This window comes from Mustela nivalis (genome assembly GCF_964662115.1).
Source record: "Mustela nivalis genome assembly, chromosome: 12".
NCBI lineage: Eukaryota > Metazoa > Chordata > Mammalia > Carnivora > Mustelidae > Mustela > Mustela nivalis.
In genome coordinates this window covers 87,178,687-87,198,581 of record NC_139031.1, presented here as the reverse complement: position 1 = coordinate 87,198,581, position 19,895 = coordinate 87,178,687, and the positions used below count along the sequence as shown (strand labels likewise).

At 40.8% G+C, this 19,895-nt stretch overlaps 1 protein-coding gene across 4 annotated transcripts in view; it reads right to left on the bottom strand.

The window, feature by feature from the left end:
* Positions 1 to 343: 343 nt before the first annotated feature.
* SLC26A4 (solute carrier family 26 member 4) overlaps positions 344 to 19,895 on the bottom strand; it is a 49,950-nt gene continuing 30,398 nt past the window's right edge. For 3 of the 4 annotated variants that reach the window (XM_082692007.1, XM_082692005.1, XM_082692006.1), the window contains 8 exons: positions 18,655 to 18,724; positions 16,604 to 16,696; positions 15,573 to 15,668; positions 14,742 to 14,972; positions 9,897 to 9,951; positions 8,683 to 8,828; positions 5,867 to 5,950; positions 344 to 2,640 (listed from right to left, as the gene is read on the bottom strand). In XM_082692007.1, the coding sequence (XP_082548133.1) occupies positions 2,617 to 2,640; positions 5,867 to 5,950; positions 8,683 to 8,828; positions 9,897 to 9,951; positions 14,742 to 14,972; positions 15,573 to 15,668; positions 16,604 to 16,696; positions 18,655 to 18,724 (799 nt within the window). In that variant the 3' untranslated portion in view covers positions 344 to 2,616. Of the gene's footprint in view, positions 2,641 to 5,866; positions 5,951 to 8,682; positions 8,829 to 9,896; positions 9,952 to 14,741; positions 14,973 to 15,029; positions 15,235 to 15,572; positions 15,669 to 16,603; positions 16,697 to 18,654; positions 18,725 to 19,895 lie in introns of those variants that run through there. The other variant, XM_082692008.1, reaches the window with a different exon arrangement.

The window sequence follows — 19,895 nt, the reverse complement described above, 5'->3', positions numbered from 1 at the left end:
CCCCTACCCCCTTTTTATTCTCTCTCTCTCTCTCAAAAAATAAAATCTTAAAAAAAAAGAATTAACTGAGATTATTCGTAACATTGTTATTACATTGAAAAGCCTTTATAAAAAGACATTGCGCACAAATAGAAGTGGAGCTATATTTTAAAGTTTTATTTATTTTTATTTGAGAGAGAGAGAGCATGAGAGGGAAGAAGGTCAGAGGGAGAAGCAGACTCCCCATGGGACTCCAGGATCATGACCTGAGCCGAAGGCAGTCGCTTAACCAACTGAGCCACCCAGGCACGCCAGAAGTGGATCTATAAATAATACAGCAAAATGATGGCTGATGAGAGCAATGGCAAACTGAAAATGTAGCTTTTTTATTATATTTAATAGTCTTGTTCAGAAAGGACACATCAGAGTAGTATGAAAGGCTACTTTACATTTAATAAAAAATATGTGCAAATATTTCCAAATGTACATGTTTGATTTTTTTCATTTGTTATTGAAATTCATATACAACACTGGAATCTTATTCTATAGGTTAAAAACATAACAGAAGACAACTTTAATTTCAAGTAAAATTTCCATTGACAATACAGATTTAAAAGTATGGTTACTATTCACAAAATGCACAGAAAAGGCAGTATTCCTAGAGTGTGCTTGGGAAACAAGTCAGACTGTGTTCTTGTAATAGTCACAAGTGGACCCAAGATTTTACAAGACTCTAGCCTTATTGTAAAATAGAACTTTGGTATTTCCTTCAACTAATTAAAAAAAAGGGCAGTGCACATTTCCTCTATTAAACAGAGGTATTCATCCATTTTCTGCAAGACTGTTCTATTCACTCTTAGAAGATGTGTCACTATTACAGGCAGGTATTGATGTGGAAATGGGATAATATCATAATCCTAGTTAGGCTGTTCCCAACAGGGGAGATATCTGTTCCATATCAGCAAAGGATAGTACAACCCATGAGTGAAAGAATATTGTTGCATTGCAATCCATAGCAACTCACTCCAATTCCGGTATGCAGAATGATTTGGGTAAGGGGAAATGACAGTGATGTTTTAGTGAACCAGTTTGATATTGACCACTGATAATAATCCTTCAGAAGTAGATAGCCTGTTTCTGATCGTATTTAAGAAACACAGAGATAAGACATGATGCCTTTGGATAGCTGAACACATTTGGGAGTTTCACACATTTGTGCCAAAGGTACACTACAAATCTCAACCAGGCAAAACAGTGTCTTAGTTGGGGACCTGCATATTTCTTTCTCCCTAGAAATCAAGTACAACTTCATTCACTGCAGTGTGATATATGGTAATAGTCCTCAGGACTAAAGTCTATATATTATATATAATACCTAGAAAACCATTGGCACTCAGAAAAGATTACGTAAAAATAAAAGATACAAAATGTTCTGGTTTAAAATATGGATTTTTAAAGACCTATGTATTTTCAATGTGTATATTCCAAACCAACGTTTTGTCTTTTGATATTAAGTTCATTTAGAATGTTCTGTCTTAAAAAAAAAAAAAAAACATTTTAAACATAGACTTATATATAAGATGTTCACTTCTTAAATTTTTGGGGGGAAAAGGTACTCAGAATTCTGTTACAGATCACTGTACACGCTGCTTAAGTTTTAGACAAAAATATGAGCTCAGTCTTATATCAAAATTTTTATGTTCAAAATAACACAATTTTTGCATTAGATTTTAAATAGACCATACCTCTTTATACCTGTACATGATGATCATTCCTACAAACTAAATTAAAGCTACATTTTTAAGCTGGAGACAATGTCATAGATTTTATTTGATCTTAATTGTGATCCATGACTATTATCATACCAAAAAATGACTTCTACCAACCACAATAATCTTATTGCTTTGCTTCTCTGGATCAGTGTTTGTAAAACAGATCAGCCTGGCTCTGTAGTTTTTAAGTGAACCTTTTTTTTTTTTAATTTTGAGCTCTGTTTACATATCTGGTCACGTATAATCACATTGATTATTAAGTACTAAGTTTGCATTTTAAAAACTTTGCTTATGCATTTACTAAAAGCGATTTTTGAAGACTTTGATTGATAAATGTGTTAATTAAATTTCTGCAGTTATTCAGTGTGACCCTACACTGTGACCAGTGCCATTCTTGGGTATCCAGTTCAGTGAGAAATGGATTTCTCTTTATGACAGTCCTTCCTGATTCACCTGCCCACGGAGGCTGTTGGGGCACACTTATCCCAACTAACAAAGGGACTCCAGTACCCATGAGAACACTGTCAGCAAATCTGTTGGGTGGACGGGGGAACAGCAGCATCATCACATCAGCAGATCTGGACGTGACTAAATCACCTGGATAATTCTCCTCACCATTTTGCACATTTTACAGGTAGGCTATCCATTTTATAAATAAAGTCTTTCCAAAAAATTCGTAGTGGTTCTCTTTCATTGACTAAGAGGTTAAAAAAAAAAATCAAAGCATTTTAAAAATCGAATGGGAAGAGAATGAGTGTTTCAAGTCCAAAGAAATAGTCAATGCAGAAAATGTTTGCATAGAATAACATCGGTGGGTGAATTCTGCCTTGCAGTTCTTGCTTATAGCAACCTCCTGAGCCCGCTTTCAGGAAGCAAGACTACGCATAGCCTGCGGAAATGAAGGGGAAACAAAGCGTTCATACAACCGAATTCTCCTTGAGTCTACGTGCTCTTTGTTTTTTACAACTATGATTTGATAGTTTGGGTTACTCACATTTGCTCATCTTGGGTGTGTATAGGGTAAAAACTTTATTTTGTACCTCATTGTTCTTAGATTTATTTAAAAGCGAGACGTACTATTGATCAAGCACTTACTATGTACAAGACACTATTATTCTTTCACATGCGTCCTTTAATTTCCACAACTCTATGAAGTATTACTATTTCCATTTCATGTGAAGAAACTGAAATGAAGACATGGTCAGTTATCTTCCCCAGGCTACCCAGCCAGTAGGTAGTAGATTTGGGGCGGACACACGTCTGTCTTGTTCTAAAGCTCATACCCTCTATGTCAGGTACTAATGATGTATTCTATGTTGGCTAGTCGAATTTAAATAATAAGAAAATTTTAAAAAAAGAAATACAGCTCATACCCCTCAACACCACTCCACTCTACTATTACTCCTTTGCTACCCACAGAAACCTTACCTGAATGACCCTCTTATCTGTTACTTGGATAATGATGCCATTAGTTTATGTGGCAATCAGAAAATACTTCTGTAGTGTGGAACTTCTTAAGTTCCATTTTTTTTTAAAGATTTTATTTATTTACTGGAAAGAGAGAGAGAAAGAGAGAGAGAGCTGAGAGGGGAGAAAGTCAGAGGAAAAAGCAGACTCCCCGTGGACCTAGGAGCCCAATGCGGGCCTCGATCCCGGGACTCTGGAATCATGACCTGAGCTAAAGGCAGTCACTTAACCAACTGAGCCACCCAGGCACCCATTAAGTTCCAGTTTTGTTTTGTTTTTTGTTTTTTAAAGACTTTATTTATTTGACAGACAGAGATCACAAGTAGGCAGAGAGGCAGGTAGAGAGAGAGAGAGGAAGGGAAGCAGGCTCCCTGCTGAGCAGAGAGCCCGATGCGAGGCTCGATCCCAGGACCCTGAGACCATGACCTGAGCCGAAGGCAGAGGCTTAACCCACTGAGCCACCCAGGAGCCCCAAGTTCCAGTTTTTTTTTTTTTTAAAGGTTTTATTTATGTATTTGCCAGAGAGAAAGAGAGCACAAGCAGGGGGAGTGGCAGGCAGAGAGAAAAAGCAGGCTTCCCACAGAGAAGGGAGCCCAATGTGGGGCTCAATCCTGCACCCTGGGATCATGAGCTGAGCCAAAGGCAAATGCTTAACCGAATCACCCAGGCGACCCCTTAAGTTCCAATGTGATGAGTTCTTACTTAGCTAAAACTCACTAAGCTGATGGACTAAGGACACAGGACCTCTGATTTTCACCCTAGCAATGTATTTTCCCCACAAAAATCTCTGCCTGTCATCCACACTGCCTGATTTTACCATAAGGGTTTGAGTATTATTTTTCTCAACATCTTTTATCGAGATCTGGAGTAAGGCAGAGAAGGCACGCTGATCAGATTTGTATATGATAGCAAGTAAATGGATCGTTAATATGCTGGGTGATGAGTTCAGGATTTGAAACTACAGTAATAAATTAGAACCAACAAGATGTAATCTAGCAAACATATGCATAACCCCGCATTAGGGTAGAAAGCCAATTACATAAATATAAAGGGGGAGCCTACCTGGGCCATAGTTTGTATAAAATGCCCAAGGTTTTAGTTGGTCCCTGCTCAACAGAAGTCAAGGTTTTGAGGGGCACCTGGATGGCTCATCGTTAACCATTCAACTCTTGATATCGGCTCAGTTCATGTACTCAAGGTCGTGAGATCAAGCGCCCCGAATTGGGCTCCAGGGTCAGCAAGAGTTTGCTTGTGAGTCGTGCCCTCTCCCTTCACCCCTCCCCCACTCACTCTCTCTTTTCCTCTCTCTCTCTCTCACAAATAAATAAATCCTTAAAAAACAGAAAAAGAGAACAAAAAGAAGCCAAGATTTTGATGTGGCTGCAATGAAAATAAACACATTTTAAAGTCGCAGGAACAGACGTGTCTCGACAAGATCAAGGTCGGTTGTGGCTGTGTACTCTCCTCACTGACCTGACTCCGCCTGGGATTTTGTGTCCTGTTCTTGACAGAGATAAATTGTGTGCCCGTGAGGAGTACCAGAAAGGGAACAGGAGGAATCTCGCCCGGAGTGGAGTCCGGTGGACCCATGAGAGCTTCTCTCAAATACGTAAGGGCTGGGCGGTAGGAGGGCTTGTGTTGCTGTGAAGGCGGATATTAAAGAAAGGCTGCATCTAGTTTTGGAAGCAAAACTAGCACTTGGCGACATCCAATCACGTGACAAACTCCCTTGAAAAGCTACCGTTTGCCAATATCTGGAAATGTTCACGTACAAGCTGAGTGAACATCTGTAGGGGCTACGATGTGGATGTCTTATTCCAAGACATCTTTCAACTTTAAAATTCCTGTGATCTTCCTTTGTTGGTCCCACTTTAATTGGTGGTGGAGCCACAAAGGTCAGTCAGATACTATTTTTAGGTCAAGGTTCCTAGAAAGAGTCTGACGTCCCAAGAGCATCAGAAATACATGGAATCGTGGGGCACCTGGGTGGCTCAGTGGGTTAAGCGTCTGTCTTCAACTCAGGTCCTGATCTCAAGGTCCTGGGATCAAGCCCTGCTCAGCGGGGAGCCTGCTTCTCCCTCTCCTTCCTGCTCCTATTGTCTCTCACTTTCACTATCTCTATCACAATGGATCTCTCTCTCTCTCCCTCCCTCTCAAATAAATAAATAAAATCTTTCCAAAAAATACATGGAATCAGTTTCAGTTGGAGGGTGTGTCTTGTTTACCATTATCAGTCAGGTGAAGAAAATTCTGTGAGGTTCCTGTCCCTCACAAACTTCGGAAGTTTATAAAACTCCCCGGTTAGAAATTCCCTCAAGCCATCTTTCCCCCTGCCTACTTTCCTGAGGTGGGGCAGGAAGAAGACATATACAGAGGCTTAAGTATAAAGTCAGGACCAGTATATTGGCTGCTTCCAATCACTGAACATGCCTATATGTCTGGGCCAAAAGGTCCCCTAGGTACTTAACGTCTTTAAGGGACAGTTCTTCTTTTCCACTTTCCCCTTTCTGTGAAGCCATCCTTTTAGTATCTTTTTCAAAGTCATTTTCCCTTAATGGTTTTATTCAGACACAGACACTATTTGTATTATTCTATCCAGTCAAGGTTCAATCCACATTATTTTCTCAGAAAGGAAATAATGATCATACCTCATCCTGGACATCAAGTTCTTCTTCAATCAGCTCTGCTTCCATTAATTCAAGAGGATCTTTACAGTCCTGCATGAGAGTGATCTTGACCAAGAGAACAGAGGATATTTATTGGAACGATAATGACATCAGCCCACCCTGATACTCCCCTGAAAATTATTTGAAGCTTTGCTGGTGCTTCTCATCTCTAATCTCCACACCACGAAATCCTTTTCAGCTTTCTTGTTCTTTTACATTTCCCACCTCAGGATTCTTCCTCATACTACTTTTTCCACATTCAATTGTGAACATGTCAAATCATGAACGGTCATGAACGGCCATTGTCTCGCCTCCTTCTCATCTCTCTTCCCCAGCCTCTGAAGTGTGCACCGCTTAGGGAGTCACCCTGTCTGCCTCAATGACTCAGCCATCAATTGTGTTTCTCCTTCAGCAGCTAGGCTGAGAGCACTTAGTACCCCATCGAGCACACAGTGAGTGCCCAGTGAAGGGCTTGTGACCAATGACAATAAGCCGCTCCCAGCTGAATTGGATGGAAATTAATTTTATTGCCAGTGGAAGCCACACTGTACGGACCACTCTCTGGTTGACTGTTCAGGAAAGTTCTGCTTTTTAGCAGTAGCATGCAATTTAATCTTCCACACAGAGGAAATCAATAACAATCTGGGCCTTGGTTGACGTATGAAGGGTATTTCTAAAGCAATTCCAGATGTGTATCAAGGCAAGGGTGTTGTTTCAAAGTGCTTTTGAGCGACTTTTCATTTCAGAAATAAATAACCCAATTCTCTTTGCTTGGGTGGAAATGCATTAAAGACTTCTTAAGTCCCTGTGCAGATGGCCATGACGTAAAAGTCAGGGGGCAGGTAGAACCACCGCTTGAGGCTATCCTAGGATAAGCCTTGTGATGGTCACAGAGAGAGGGTCCCATCACTGCATCCACAATACCCACACATTACATTTCCTGAAGGAAAGGAAAGAACCAAAGGCCAGATTTATTGCTATCCATCTACTGGGTATGAGGCTTTGTGCTAGGCAGTGAGGACACATAAAAGTGTAAGTTCCTGGTGTGACAGGTTGTCAGCACTGCTCAACCCTCTACTTAGTGAACCAGTGTATGTATGTATGTTTTAAGTTATATGCTATGTTATAACATATAAGTGTATGTTATAAGCCTATATGTTATAAGTGCATGTTATATGTTATGTTGTATGTTATAAGCCCTCAGTGATACTCAGGCTAACACTTGTTTGGGGCCAGAAAAAGCCATCCCAGCCATGCACTGATGGCGGACGAGGCCTCCATGATGCCAAAAGACTGAGTCTATCCCTGGAAAGGGCACTTGTGGTTTAGCTGTTTCTGCAGCATTCCTGGCCTGAGAGCTTGAATCAGAAATAGAGTAAAAACAAATAACAAGGGGACCTGGGTTGCTCAGTGGGTTAAGCCGCTGCCTTCGGCTCAGGTCATGATCTCGGGGTCCTGGGATCGAGTCCCGCATCGGGCTCTCTGCTCAGCCGGGAGCCTGCTTCCTCCTCTCTCTCTCTCTCTGCCTGACTCTCTGCCTACTTGTGATCTCTCTCAGTCAAATAAATAAATAAAATCTTTTAAAAAAAAACCACAAATAACAAAACAACCATTTTCATGCTGAGAAAGAATTTGACACCTCACTTCTAAATAGTTTTAATGTGAGGTTTTTTTTTTTTTTTAATGCTTTGTATGATCCTGCTTTGTTGTTGTTATCTATGGGTTAGAGAATTTTAAGTTAGAAAATAGAAAAAGGTTTATGAGTTTTCAAAGATCAGCCTCTTGCATGTAGCTTGCTTGCTTTCTTCTCTTCTTTTTTTTCTTTTGAGATTTGTGGTTTTACTGCTTTTTTTTCTTTTATGTATTTCAGATCCACACCTTGATATTTAGTGTTAATATATCTCCCAGCAGTATTAAGCAGTCTCTCCACTAACAAGAGCTGAAAAGAATAATGCACTATTGTTTTCTAGATTAATTTTACTTCAAAGATCAGCTTCCGACCTACAAGAAAAATCTATTCATCCTATTTTTAAAAAGAAGTAACCAACTGAAAATACAGTACACCGTGTCACCGAAGTAATTACTACTGTTGTTATTTTATAAGTATTTGTTTTAGTTGCCCAAGTTCACGGTCAGAGGGTCTATGAAAGAAGAGTTTCTTGGCCTAGGCCCAATGACCCAACCCACTGACCCGTCCAATGACCCAAGCTGAAATGCTTGGGTTTCTGAGGATATCAGGAGAATTGACAAAAATAGGGAGGCTCCTGAAAACCAGGGTCTTTTCTATTTTGTTGGAAATAATTAACTCTCAGCTGATTCATGACTTTTCTTTCTTTCCCTTTTCAAAGATCACTCGTGACCTAATGGATCCTATTTAAAGACATTTACCATTGAGATTTTCCAGCTGGCTGAAAATTTAAATTGTATACACAGTTGTGCATTTGTATACCTAAATCACAGAAAATCCAAGATTCACCACCTATATTCTAAAAAGGCATCTTGATAGCTAATGTCTACTTTTATTAGTAAACCTGCACATTGTAAAACGGATATGTATCTGGTACCACCAGGTGCTTTCCTACAATCTATCGTATTTAGTTGTCCTACCGACCCAGTAAGGTCAACATTTTTACTCCCATTTTAATGATGAGAAAAGTGAGGCTCTGGGAAATTAAGCAGGTGGCCCCAAATCCTACTAGACTGGGATTCAAACCAACATTTGTGGAATTTTTTCTCTTCACAGAAACCATCAAAGTTTAGGAAAGATACCTATGTAGAAAGGTTAAATGTTTATTTACCGTTTCTAAAATGGAATCTTGAACTTCTCGAGACTTAACCTGGTTCTGTAGATGGAGGACAGCGTCATGGACGGTCAAAAAGAATATGTCCTTTCTAATGTTATCATTAAAGAAACCACACTTCTCCAGTTTTTCTATCACATGATCTTCAAAAGAAGGAAATAATGTTCAGTCTCTAGGAAAGCACATTTTTAACATCAGCCAATACTAACTTTTGTCAGCTCCTCATTTTTTTTCCCTCATTTTCAAAATGTGACCCGGCTCTCAGCTGACTGAACTTCTTTTCCAGAAGAACATGGAATGGTTATACCCTAACTAGCTGGAGTGGGCAGACTTGGCTCCTGACCATCTTGTTTTTGCCAGGGCACCACCCTCGGGCTGCCAGAAGGCTGGCTGCTAATGGCTCCCGGCTATGACCTTCTCTGAAGAATTTCCTTGGCTACCAGTCTAAACCCCAACCGTGGGGCCTATAGCCCCTGACGGACTGATACGGGGATAAAAAGGCTGGCCTGCTCGCCTCAGGAAGGATATCCCCGTGATGTTCTTCCTGCTGGTGCCCCCTATGACATCAGGCTCAGGCAGACCTCTAAAACCATGTCTTCGTCCAGCCTCTTCCCTTGTCCTATCCTCTTCCATCAGCCCATCACGAATTTCTCATGTACACTCTCAATCACTTGCGCAAGAATCCTTATCTCAGGGCCTGCTTCTAGGGAACTCAGCCTAAGCCGTAGCATGTTTCTATATACATACACTGGTGCACAGATAGACAAAGACTCAGACCCTGGAGGATCCTCTACTTTTAAGGGATCTATGTCATCCCCATGGTAAATTTCCCCCACTGACCCTGCACTGCTGTCAGGACATACTTTCAGATGACTTACCAGCTTTACTGAACAAATAGGAAATAATATCTTTGCAGATTCAAAAAATAACCGGAGAGATTGCATAACGAGTAGAGTTTCTGTTTGCGGCACTGAAAAATTTTGGAAATCGATCGTTGTGATGGTTGCACGACACTGTGACTCTACTTAATGCCGCTGACTCAATTGTATATGTCAGTGTGACTAAAATGGCAACTTTTATACTTAGACATTTCTTACCCTAATAAAACATAGTTTTTTTTAAAAAGGCTGATTTATGTACCCACATTCCAAGGCAGAAGAAAAAGCTTAGAAGAAAGTCTTAGAGGCAGATATATTTGTATATGCACTTACCTTGAAGTGATGCAAAGTACACATTTACATCAATTCTGTGAAATTCTTTGACAATCTAAAAACAAACAAAAAAAATTGTAACAGCGAATGACTTTATCTGTCCACAGTTACGGAGCATTCCATTACCTGCTCAGGAGAAATGTGAACACTTTCATGGTTAACCAGGACATCGAGGAAAGTGGATTATTAGGGGCACCTGGGTGGCTCAGTGGGTTAAAGCTTTTGCCTTCAGCTCAGGTCATGATCCCAGGGTCCTGGGATGGAGCCCCACATCAGGCTCTCTGCTCAGCAGGGAGCTTGCTTCTTCCTCTCTCTCTCTCTGCCTGACTCTCTGCCTACTTGTGATCTCCGTCTCTCCAAATAAATAAATAAAATATTTTTGGCGCGCCTGGGTGGCTCAGTGGGTTAAGCCGCTGCCTTCAGCTCAGGTCATGATCTCAGAGTCCTGGGATCGACCCACATTGGGCTCTCTGCTCAGCAGGGAGCCTGCTTCCTCCTCTCTCTCTGCCTGCCTCTCTGCCTACTTGTGATCTCTCTCTCTCTCTCTCTGTCAAATAAATAAATAAATAAATCTTTTTAAATAAATAAAATGTTTTTTAAAAAAATTAAAAATTAAAAAAAAAAAAGAAAGTGGATTATTGGAGAAAAGTTCATTCTTGGAAAACCACAGAGGTTTTCAACCTGCAGTGATGGCAGGATTAGGGATGAGAAGACCATGTCTCCAGAGACGGCAGCAGATGTTGCCATCTGGATGGCACAGAGGGGCTTCACCGATATTTGTGGAAGAAAGGGAAGAAAATACAGGAAGCTTCCTAACACAGCCCCCGTGGATTGGAAACAAGAGTATGTGTTTCTATCTTTGAGAAGAAGACATGTAAGCATGGATATGTGGCCACTGGATGCCAAATGCAAAAACTGACCTAAAAAGTCCTCTGTATTTTGACTCTGTCATTGTCAATGTCCTGATTGTGATTTCTGTACTGTAGTATTGCAAAACGTTACTGTGGGGAGAAACTGGGTGAGGGGTACATAGGCTCTCTCTGTATTATTTCTTACAACTCCATGTGAATCTACAGTTATCTCAAAATTAAAAATTTAATGAAAAAAAATCTAGATACAGCCAAAGCAATTTTGAGAAATAAGAACAAAGCTGGAGGTATCACAACCCCAGGTTTTGAGATTCACTACAAAGTTCTAGTAATCAAAACAGTCTGATATAGGCACAAAAACAGACATATTGATCAATGGAACAGGATAGAGAGCCCAGAAATAAACCCACACTTATATGGCCAATTAGCCTATGATGAAAGAGGCAAGAATACACAATGGGGAAAAGATAGTCTGTCAAACAAATGGTGTTGGGAAGACTGGATGGCTACATGCAAAAGAATGCAAGTGGGCCACTTTTTTATATCATAACACAAAAATAAACTCAAAATGGATTAAGGGCCTAAATGTGGGACCTGAAACCATAAAAATCCTAGAAGAAAATATAGGTAGTAATTTCTTTGACATCAGCCATTGAAATATTTTTCTAAATATGACTCCTCAGGCGAGGGAAACAAAAGCAAAATGTAACTATTAGGACTTTCTTAAAATAAAAAGCTTTTGCACAGCAAGGGAAACTATCAACAAAACAAAAACCGTAAACAAAACAAAACCCAAACCCAGCAACCTACTGAAAGGGAGAATGTATTCACAAATGATATATCCAATAAGGTGTTAATAGCCAAAATATATAGTTTATAGAATTCAACGCCTCCATACCCCAAATAATCTCATTAAAAATGGACGAAGGACCTGAATAGACATCTTCTCTAGAAGACCTATAAATGGCCAACAGACACATGAAAAGATGCTCAACATCACTCATCATGGTAAATGCAAATCAAAACCACAATGAGGTATTACCTTGTCAGAATGGCTGATATCAAAAAATACAAGAAGTAACAAGAGTTGGCAAAAATGTGGAGAAAAAGCAACCTTTGTGTGCTGTTGATGGGAATGTAAATTGGTGGAGGTCCTGAGGAAAACAGTATGGACCTTCCTAAAATAATTTTAAAAAGAAGTAACATATGATCCAGTAATTCCACTACTAGGTATTTATGCACTCAAAGAAAATGAAAACACTAATTCAAAAAGATATATGCATCCCTCTGTTTATTGTAGCATTACTTAAAATAGCCAAGATGTGGAAGCAACCCAAGTGTCCAACCATAGATGAATGGGTAAAGAATGAATGGGTAAAGAAGTGGTGTACACACACACACAAACACACACCAATATTACTGAGCCATGAAAAATAATGAGATCTTGCCATCTGCAACAACATGATGGACCAACAGTCACACGAAAAGATATTCAACGTCACTCATAATGCTAAGTGAAATAAATCACAGAAAGACATACCATATGATTTCACTCACAAGTGGAATTTAAGAAACAAAACAAATGAACAAACAAAAGAGACAAACAAAAACAAAAAACCAGTCTTTTTTTTTTTTTTTTTTTTTACCCCAGAGTCTTAAATAGGGAGAACAAACTGATGGTTACCAGACAGGAAGTGGGTGGGGGATGGGTGAAATAGGTGAAGGAGATGAAAAGTACACTTATCGTGATGAGACTGAGTGATGTATAGAATTTTTGAATCATTATATTGTTTATCCAAAACTAATATAACACTGTATGTTAATTATACTTTAGTAGAGTTGCCTGCGTGGCTCAGTTGGCTAAGCATCTACCTTTGGCTCAGGTCATGATCCCAGGGTCCTGGGATCAAGCCCTGCATCACACTCCCTGCTCAGCAGGGAGCCTGCTTCTTCCTCTGCCTCCACCTGCTACTTTGCCTACTTGTGTTCTTTCTCTCTCTGTCAAATAAATAAATAAAATCTTTTTTTTAAATTATGCTTCAATAAAAATATACAAATTAGTAAAAATTAAAAACAAAAAAACAAGACACAAGACCTATGGGCAATAATAAAATAGAACATGACATTTCTGGGGGGAAAAAATCAAGACCTTTACGCAAGTATAATGTTTGGAGATCTCATAATTGCCCTTAAAGCATTTGAAAGAACCACTGGTTAGGTGTGGAAACTATCCTGGCATTAAATAAGTTCTGACTCTCCCCAAAAGCAGTTCATTAAACCCTTGGACTAACACAATCTACAATGGATCTGAGCCACAGCTGAGTGAAATGCACAAGGCAGAACAAGATTTATGTCTTCATTTCCGTTCTCAAATGGTTATTATACTACCCAGGTTTTCCAAAATAGCTGGAATAGAACCTGCCAGCATATTCCTGAACTCTTCTGCCTAGTAGAATAATCACTTTTCTACCTCACCAGCCCAGGACCCACCCCGTAGAATCATCACTTGCTCTTGCCCAGGTAGCCAGGAAGCCCGGATTAAGCTTCCAGTTAGGATTAAACTCCAGTTAGGGGTCATTGCCATACTTTTTAAATAGACTTAAAATTTTTTTTAATTTTAATTCCAGTGTAGTTAACTACAGTGTTGTGTTAGTCTCAGGGTTACAATGTAGGGATTCAGCAGTTCCCTGTATTACCCAATGTTCATCATGATTACGTGTACTCTTAATCCCCTTCACCCACTGGGGTCATTTCCATTTATTACATCTGATTGTCGGTGCCTGGAACCTGTTTTTAACCCCGACCCTCTTTTTTTTTTTTTTTTTAAAGATTTTATTTATTTATTTGACAGAGAGAGATCACAGTAGGAGAGAGGAAGGGAAGAGATCACAGAGAGAGAGGAAGGGAAGCAGGCCCCCTGCTGAGCAGAGAGCCCGATGCGGGACTCGATCTCAGGACCCTGAGATCATGACCTGAGCCGAAGGCAGCGGCTTAACCCACTGAGCCACCCAGGCGCCCCAAACCCCGACCCTCTTAATACCTATCTGAAACTTCACCTAAATTTAACATCTAGCCGCATTGACACACTGGTTAGTCTGTGTGTGGGGGTGCTTCATACAGTTGGTTAAATGTTTGCTTAATGTTTGCCTTCCCCTCTAGACTGTTTAGTCCCCCCAGGATAGGGGCTGCGGTGGCTTTATCGTGTCTCTCTTATGCCTGGCGAGCACTTGGCAAATATTAGGCACTCCACAATTATTTGCTTGAGCCTGCATAACTGGTTTCTGACACCATGAAAGATTCTGTCCCACATGCTCCTCAACTCTTGCTTTGATGTCTTAGATAACCGACCTGCTTCCTGTTCTAACCTCTTAATGACACCTGCTTTTCCAGTCCTACCATGTTCTCTGGGAGTCCTTACCCTGCTGTTGTTTGTGTTACAAAAACATAACACTTGACACAAACAGTTATCTATTTTTCTTCCTTCTAATATCTTCTATGTACTCCAAGAAAAAGAAAACTTAATAAATATATTTCCTAAGATACTCTTCTAAACTACCTCTTTATACACAATACCTATATAATATATATTATATATGTAGCTAATAAAATAAACTACATATATTATATATATATATATATATATATATATGCCTATTTAATCCTCATAACAAACCTTGTGAAGTAGGTACCATCATTACCCCCATACTGCAGATGAAGAAACTGAGGTACAGATAGATTAAGTGACTTGTCCATGGTCACACCACTAGTAAGTAGTAGACCCGGGATTCAAAACACCACCCCCCTGCCCCCCGTCTGGCCACACAGCCCATACTTTCAAATATTATACTCTATTGCAAAAGCATTCCTCTACAAAAACTACAGATCCAACAATTGTCCCTTTGTAAGACCAGGTGTCCCTTACCCTGTTACTACTGCCCAAGCTCCAGATCTATAAACCAAAGCACCAAAACCTTACCATTCGCAGGGATCTCACTCCAACAACATCCAAGAAAGACACAGCTCCACAGTCAAGCACGAGGCTATGGATTGGCACTTTGGGAACATTCACTTTGACTGGAAGCTCAGAGTTCCAATCCACTTGAATCTCTATTTCCTTGGTTGGGATATCAAGGTCTTCTGGATCTTCAATATCTTCATCAGGCTCAAAAGCATTATTCGATGAACCAGCATCCCTTATAATGCCATTCTAAACAAAGAAAACACTGCCAGCTTCAGTGCCAAACACTGGGAGACATCTTTCAAAGATTCAACTCCATTTACTTAAAAGTCCTATACACTTTTCCTTGGCAAGCAAAACATCAAAGGGATGAACTCTTAAGGAATGAGATTTACCTCAGTCCAAACTGTGATGTTCCCTAGGAAGAAAAATGGAAGAGCAGAGCAGCCAGGAAACTCTTGATTTCTGGAAGATTGTGGAACTTGGCCAAGAGATACATAGGCAGGAGAGTCTGAATAAAAGGTAATAGATCTAAAAGTTTATGAACTTAACTGTCTTCTACTGTGAGCAATTTTCTGGCATTGTATTAGCACTAATTTTGTTCCCTTCAGTAAAAATAAGGTTTATTTATCGACGGGGGAAAAAAAAAATCAAACCTTCTGTTTCCAGAGAGGTCTGCTGATTTTTAAATTCTCTCCCATTTCCTCTTGCCTACAAGAACAACATTACTGTCTCCTTGTACATATCTGGGTACCAAAGGGAATAAATCTAATTTTAACTATCTAACTGCTTTCATTTTCCTCTGAGCAGGGAAAGAATTTAACAGGGAAAAGAAAAATGTCGCCTCACCTTTGTTGCTCTTAATTGTCCTTTTTTGATGAGTTTCTGTATTTTCCTCAGTGCTTTCAGCCTCTTATTATATACTCTAATGGCATCAAATCCAACCTTTGGGAAAAAATGTCAAATTACTTAAAATGTCTGGTTCCTAATGCTCGTTAATGGCAATTGTTATCTGGGAAGGTTGTTTCTCAAGTACTATTATTCCTTGAGACATCCTGTTGAAAAAGAAATTCTAAGATCTGGTGGCAGTCGCCCCATCAACCCTCCCCCACCTACCCAGAGACTCAGGAAAGACAGTCTCATATTAAAGGCTCTACACTGGTAAAAACAGAACAACAACAACAAAACAACCAAAAACAGTGAAGAAAAACCTCTTTAGCTTTAAGCCTATGTTAACAAAGGTCCTTGACCTCACAGAGCCTTTATGTTATTGCAAAATCACAGAGGACCATTCCTGTGAAACAGTTTGCTCTGGACCCCACTCAGGGATGGTTAGCATCAGAGCTAAGCATTCAAGACCACAGTTGGCACGGCATTCAAGACCACAGTTTCCTGCTGACATATTTCACTTACACTTTTTGCCCTTTATTCCAACTGGGCAAATACCTCCCAACCCAAAGATGTGTACATACCTTGGACTCTCAGCTCACAGGGTTCCCAAACACCTGACATAACCACTCTTCTGCCCAACTGTCACACCCAGCCTGGTCCATCCAACTCGCAGGGATTGCTCCCTTCTGGAAACTTCCTCACATGTACTGTGTATACTACTTATTTGGAACTCAAATTCCGCCTGGAGACATCTCTGCTGTTTTTGTCTTCCATAGTTATTGCTACCTGGATTTTAACACATACGGTATTATTGGTATTTTCCTATCCTCCAATAGACTGTAACTTACTTGGATGTTATAATTCTTAAAGCCCCATACAGATGGAATAGGGTGTAGGACCTTAGCCCAGTTTGAGCCAATAAATACCTATAGAATGAAGGAAGTCTCAAAGGAGGTTAGAAACCAAATTTCTAGGGATAAAATACTCACTGTGGACTTGATACATTTTTTAAAACCATCAACGTTGCCATAAAAAATAGGACTAGAAAATCTAAGAATCTTCACTCCTTCAAGTTCTTCAATCTAGCATAAAGAAAAAAAAAAAAAGCGTGAGGTTAAATAATCTTGGGCTTCAAACATTTGATTCAATTTCTGGCTTTTTGGGCCACCTGGGGGGCTTAGTCAGTGGAGCCTCTGATTCTTGGTTTCAGCTCAGGCCATGATCACAGGGGTCCTGGGATGGAGTCCACTCTTCTTGGACTCCATGCTCAGCACAGAGTCTGCTTATCCCCCTCCCTCCCCCTTTGCTCCCCCCCCCTCACCTCTTGCTCTCTCTCTCTCTCTTTCTCTCTCAAATAAATAAAATCTTTTTAAAAAAATTCTAGCTTCTCCACTAGGAGGGGAGTTTCAGTTGTTCAAAGGAGCTAGGCAGCAGCACCCACCTCTACCTGAATAGGGGCTTCCCCCAGTTAGAGGCCACAGGTTATTAAAACTAGAGGGGCACCTGGGTGGCTCAATTGTTAAGTGTCTTTAACTTAGGTCATGATCCCAGGGTCCTGGGATCAAGCCCCACGCTGGGCTCCCTGCTCAGCACAACCTGGTTCTCCCTCTCCTACTCCCCCTGCTTGTGTTCCCTTTCTCACTGTCTCTCTCTGTCCAATAAATAAAATCTTTAAAAGTAAAAATAAAACCACTGGTATTTTACAGTCTCACAGAAGGTCAAGTTAGGAAGGGCCTCCATAAGCAATGATGCACCCTCTGATTTCCAGATGGAGAAACTGAGGCTGAGAACAGTGACATGATTATTTTTCAGTGACACTATTTTTAGCAATAATTTTGCCTCAAGTTCATACCACTCCCTGCCCACTTTGTTCTTTGGCTACTATTCTTTAAAAGGAAAAAAAGGTAGCAAACAAGGGGATTTGCAAGAACTGAGGCCTGTGATATCATCTGCTTGTTCTTGCCCTGACACAGAGTGGCCAGACCAAAAAAAAGCTTACAGAATCCTAGATTTTTCCAGTCTTTAGGAATCCTAGCAATTTCAGTTCAGTCCCTGAGAGGAGCGAGTAGAAGCTGGGAGGCTGAGTGACACACGGTGTCCCTCTCCCCAGGGTGGAGCCTTGAACTGCAAACTCCCAAACTCAGCCCATGAGCCAGAAGATTCTCTACCATCATGTTTAGCTCTGGGCAGCACTTGGCTCAACATAACTGAGAAAGAATGTGGAAATAAGTTAAGTAGCAGCTAATGGAATTCCAGGGTCAGTGTCCAAAATTTTCTTCCTCTGCTTTTTGCCCTGTGACCACTAAGCTAGTTTGTTTGCAGGGACAAAAATCCATCCGTGGGATTTGTTTTTTTTTCCATTTCCAGTATCATATATTGTTTCTTCCAAGATTAGAGCAACATGTCAAAGAAGGTTCCTTGTGACGAGAACTTAAAAGTCTCCGGTTAGAATTAAATGAAGATAACCTTATGGGGATTTCAGGTAATTTCATAGAGGATAAAGATTACATAGCAGAGGGGCACCTGGGTGGCTCAGTGGGTTAAGCCTCTGTCTTTGGCTCAGGTCATGATCCCAGGGTCCTGGGATTGAGCCCCACATCGGGCTCTCTGCTCAGAAGGGAGCCTGCTTCCCCCTTTCTCTCTGCCTGCCTCTCTGCCTACTTGTGATCTCTCTCTGTCAAATAAATAAATAAAATCTTTAAAAAAAAAAAAAAAGATTACATAGCAGAGGAATAGAATTTTGTGGAAACTTCCTGCAATCCTCAAATTGGCTATTTTAAGAGATTTCTCTTACAATGGCTTTACATGAATAGGACCTTCACACTAGCATGGGCACAATTCATCCAAGTCATGCATATCAGAAGGCACATTGGGTCAAAGTTTTCACAACACTTCCCCCTCCGTGGACTTCTAGACATTCCTGGCAGAAGCCTCCCCCCTTAACTACTTTGTATCTGATACACTAAAAGAGAAATAAGCTGGCCCTGAAAATCCAGGCTAGAAAACCCAAATCCAGCAAATGTCTCACAAAGGCACTTACATTTTTGTAACTCTTGGTACTTTTGTAAATGTCTGTGCTAGGAACGCTTCCCAGGCCATTCCATGAGGGACTAAGAGAAGAAAAATCAGGTCAGGATTTTTTGGAACAGGCCTCCTTTGGAATAAAACATTAGAAGAAATAACGGATAGGAAAGAGCCCATCGTTCTGGTGTTTGGGGCCTGTGTCTTCATTACAGATGACATCTTCCTACAGCCAGCTCTGCTCCGAATGAAATGAACGGCTGGTGTTTGCGTGGGCCCTGGGAGGAGGAGGACTTCCCTGAGGGCTGAGAGAAGTCGTGAGCAGCCCTCTTCCGTGTGTATTACACTTCAGAGGACAAACAAAGAGCTTTCACACATGGTAAATTTTCTCTAAGTGCCACTATTCTTCTGGAAGATCAGCGGTCCTATCTTCATTTTTATGGGAAAGCTGAGGGTCAGGTAAGTCAAAAAGGCCCTGGAGGTAAGGGGCAGCATCTACATTTGACCCAGGGGTCCTCACAGCCTAGCACAACACCTGGAACTTACTCGTGAGGTATAGCAACTTTCTGAGGAAGTATGACAAGTCTTCAGGGATCAAATTAGTCTCAGTTGGTAGAAATGGGAGCCTGGGGGGACCAGGAGAAAGTTCCTCCCATCAACCAGACTGTTGTCTTCCTGCTCCTCATGTAATCCAATAAATCCTGTGATTCTTCAAGGGAGACCAGGGACAGATGTTAAATAACAATTCCTGAAGAAAGAGTATCTGTTTGGGGCACTCTTGGCAACGTGCTCTCCAGATCAGCCATATAATTACTGGCAATGAAGCATTGTGGAGGATGTGGCTTTTGCTTGGCTAAAAGCCTGGTTACCGAATCAGGAGCTAAAATGTGCTGCTGCTTTATCTTCAGCTTATCGGGCTGTGCTGAATATTCATGTAAAGCTCATAAGCTACATCATCTTTCTCCACAAACCCTTCTCTCCCAACCACACCCTCACAAGGCCAAGTAGACACTGAGGCACAGAGAGCACGAGAAGCAGCATCTTCCAAGCACAGGTTTGGAGTTATTTCCCAGCAGCAAACTGGGCACACAGGGAACTTGGGAACTCTCTGGGCCCATAGGCAACCACGTAGGTGCCCCGAGGCAGTGAACACAAGCTTTTGGGAAGAAGGGGAACTGGTTGGTGCAATGAGAAGGGTGGGCTTAACTTTGGAAAACCGTGTGCAGTTTCCTCAAAAAGTTAAAAATACCACTACTGGGT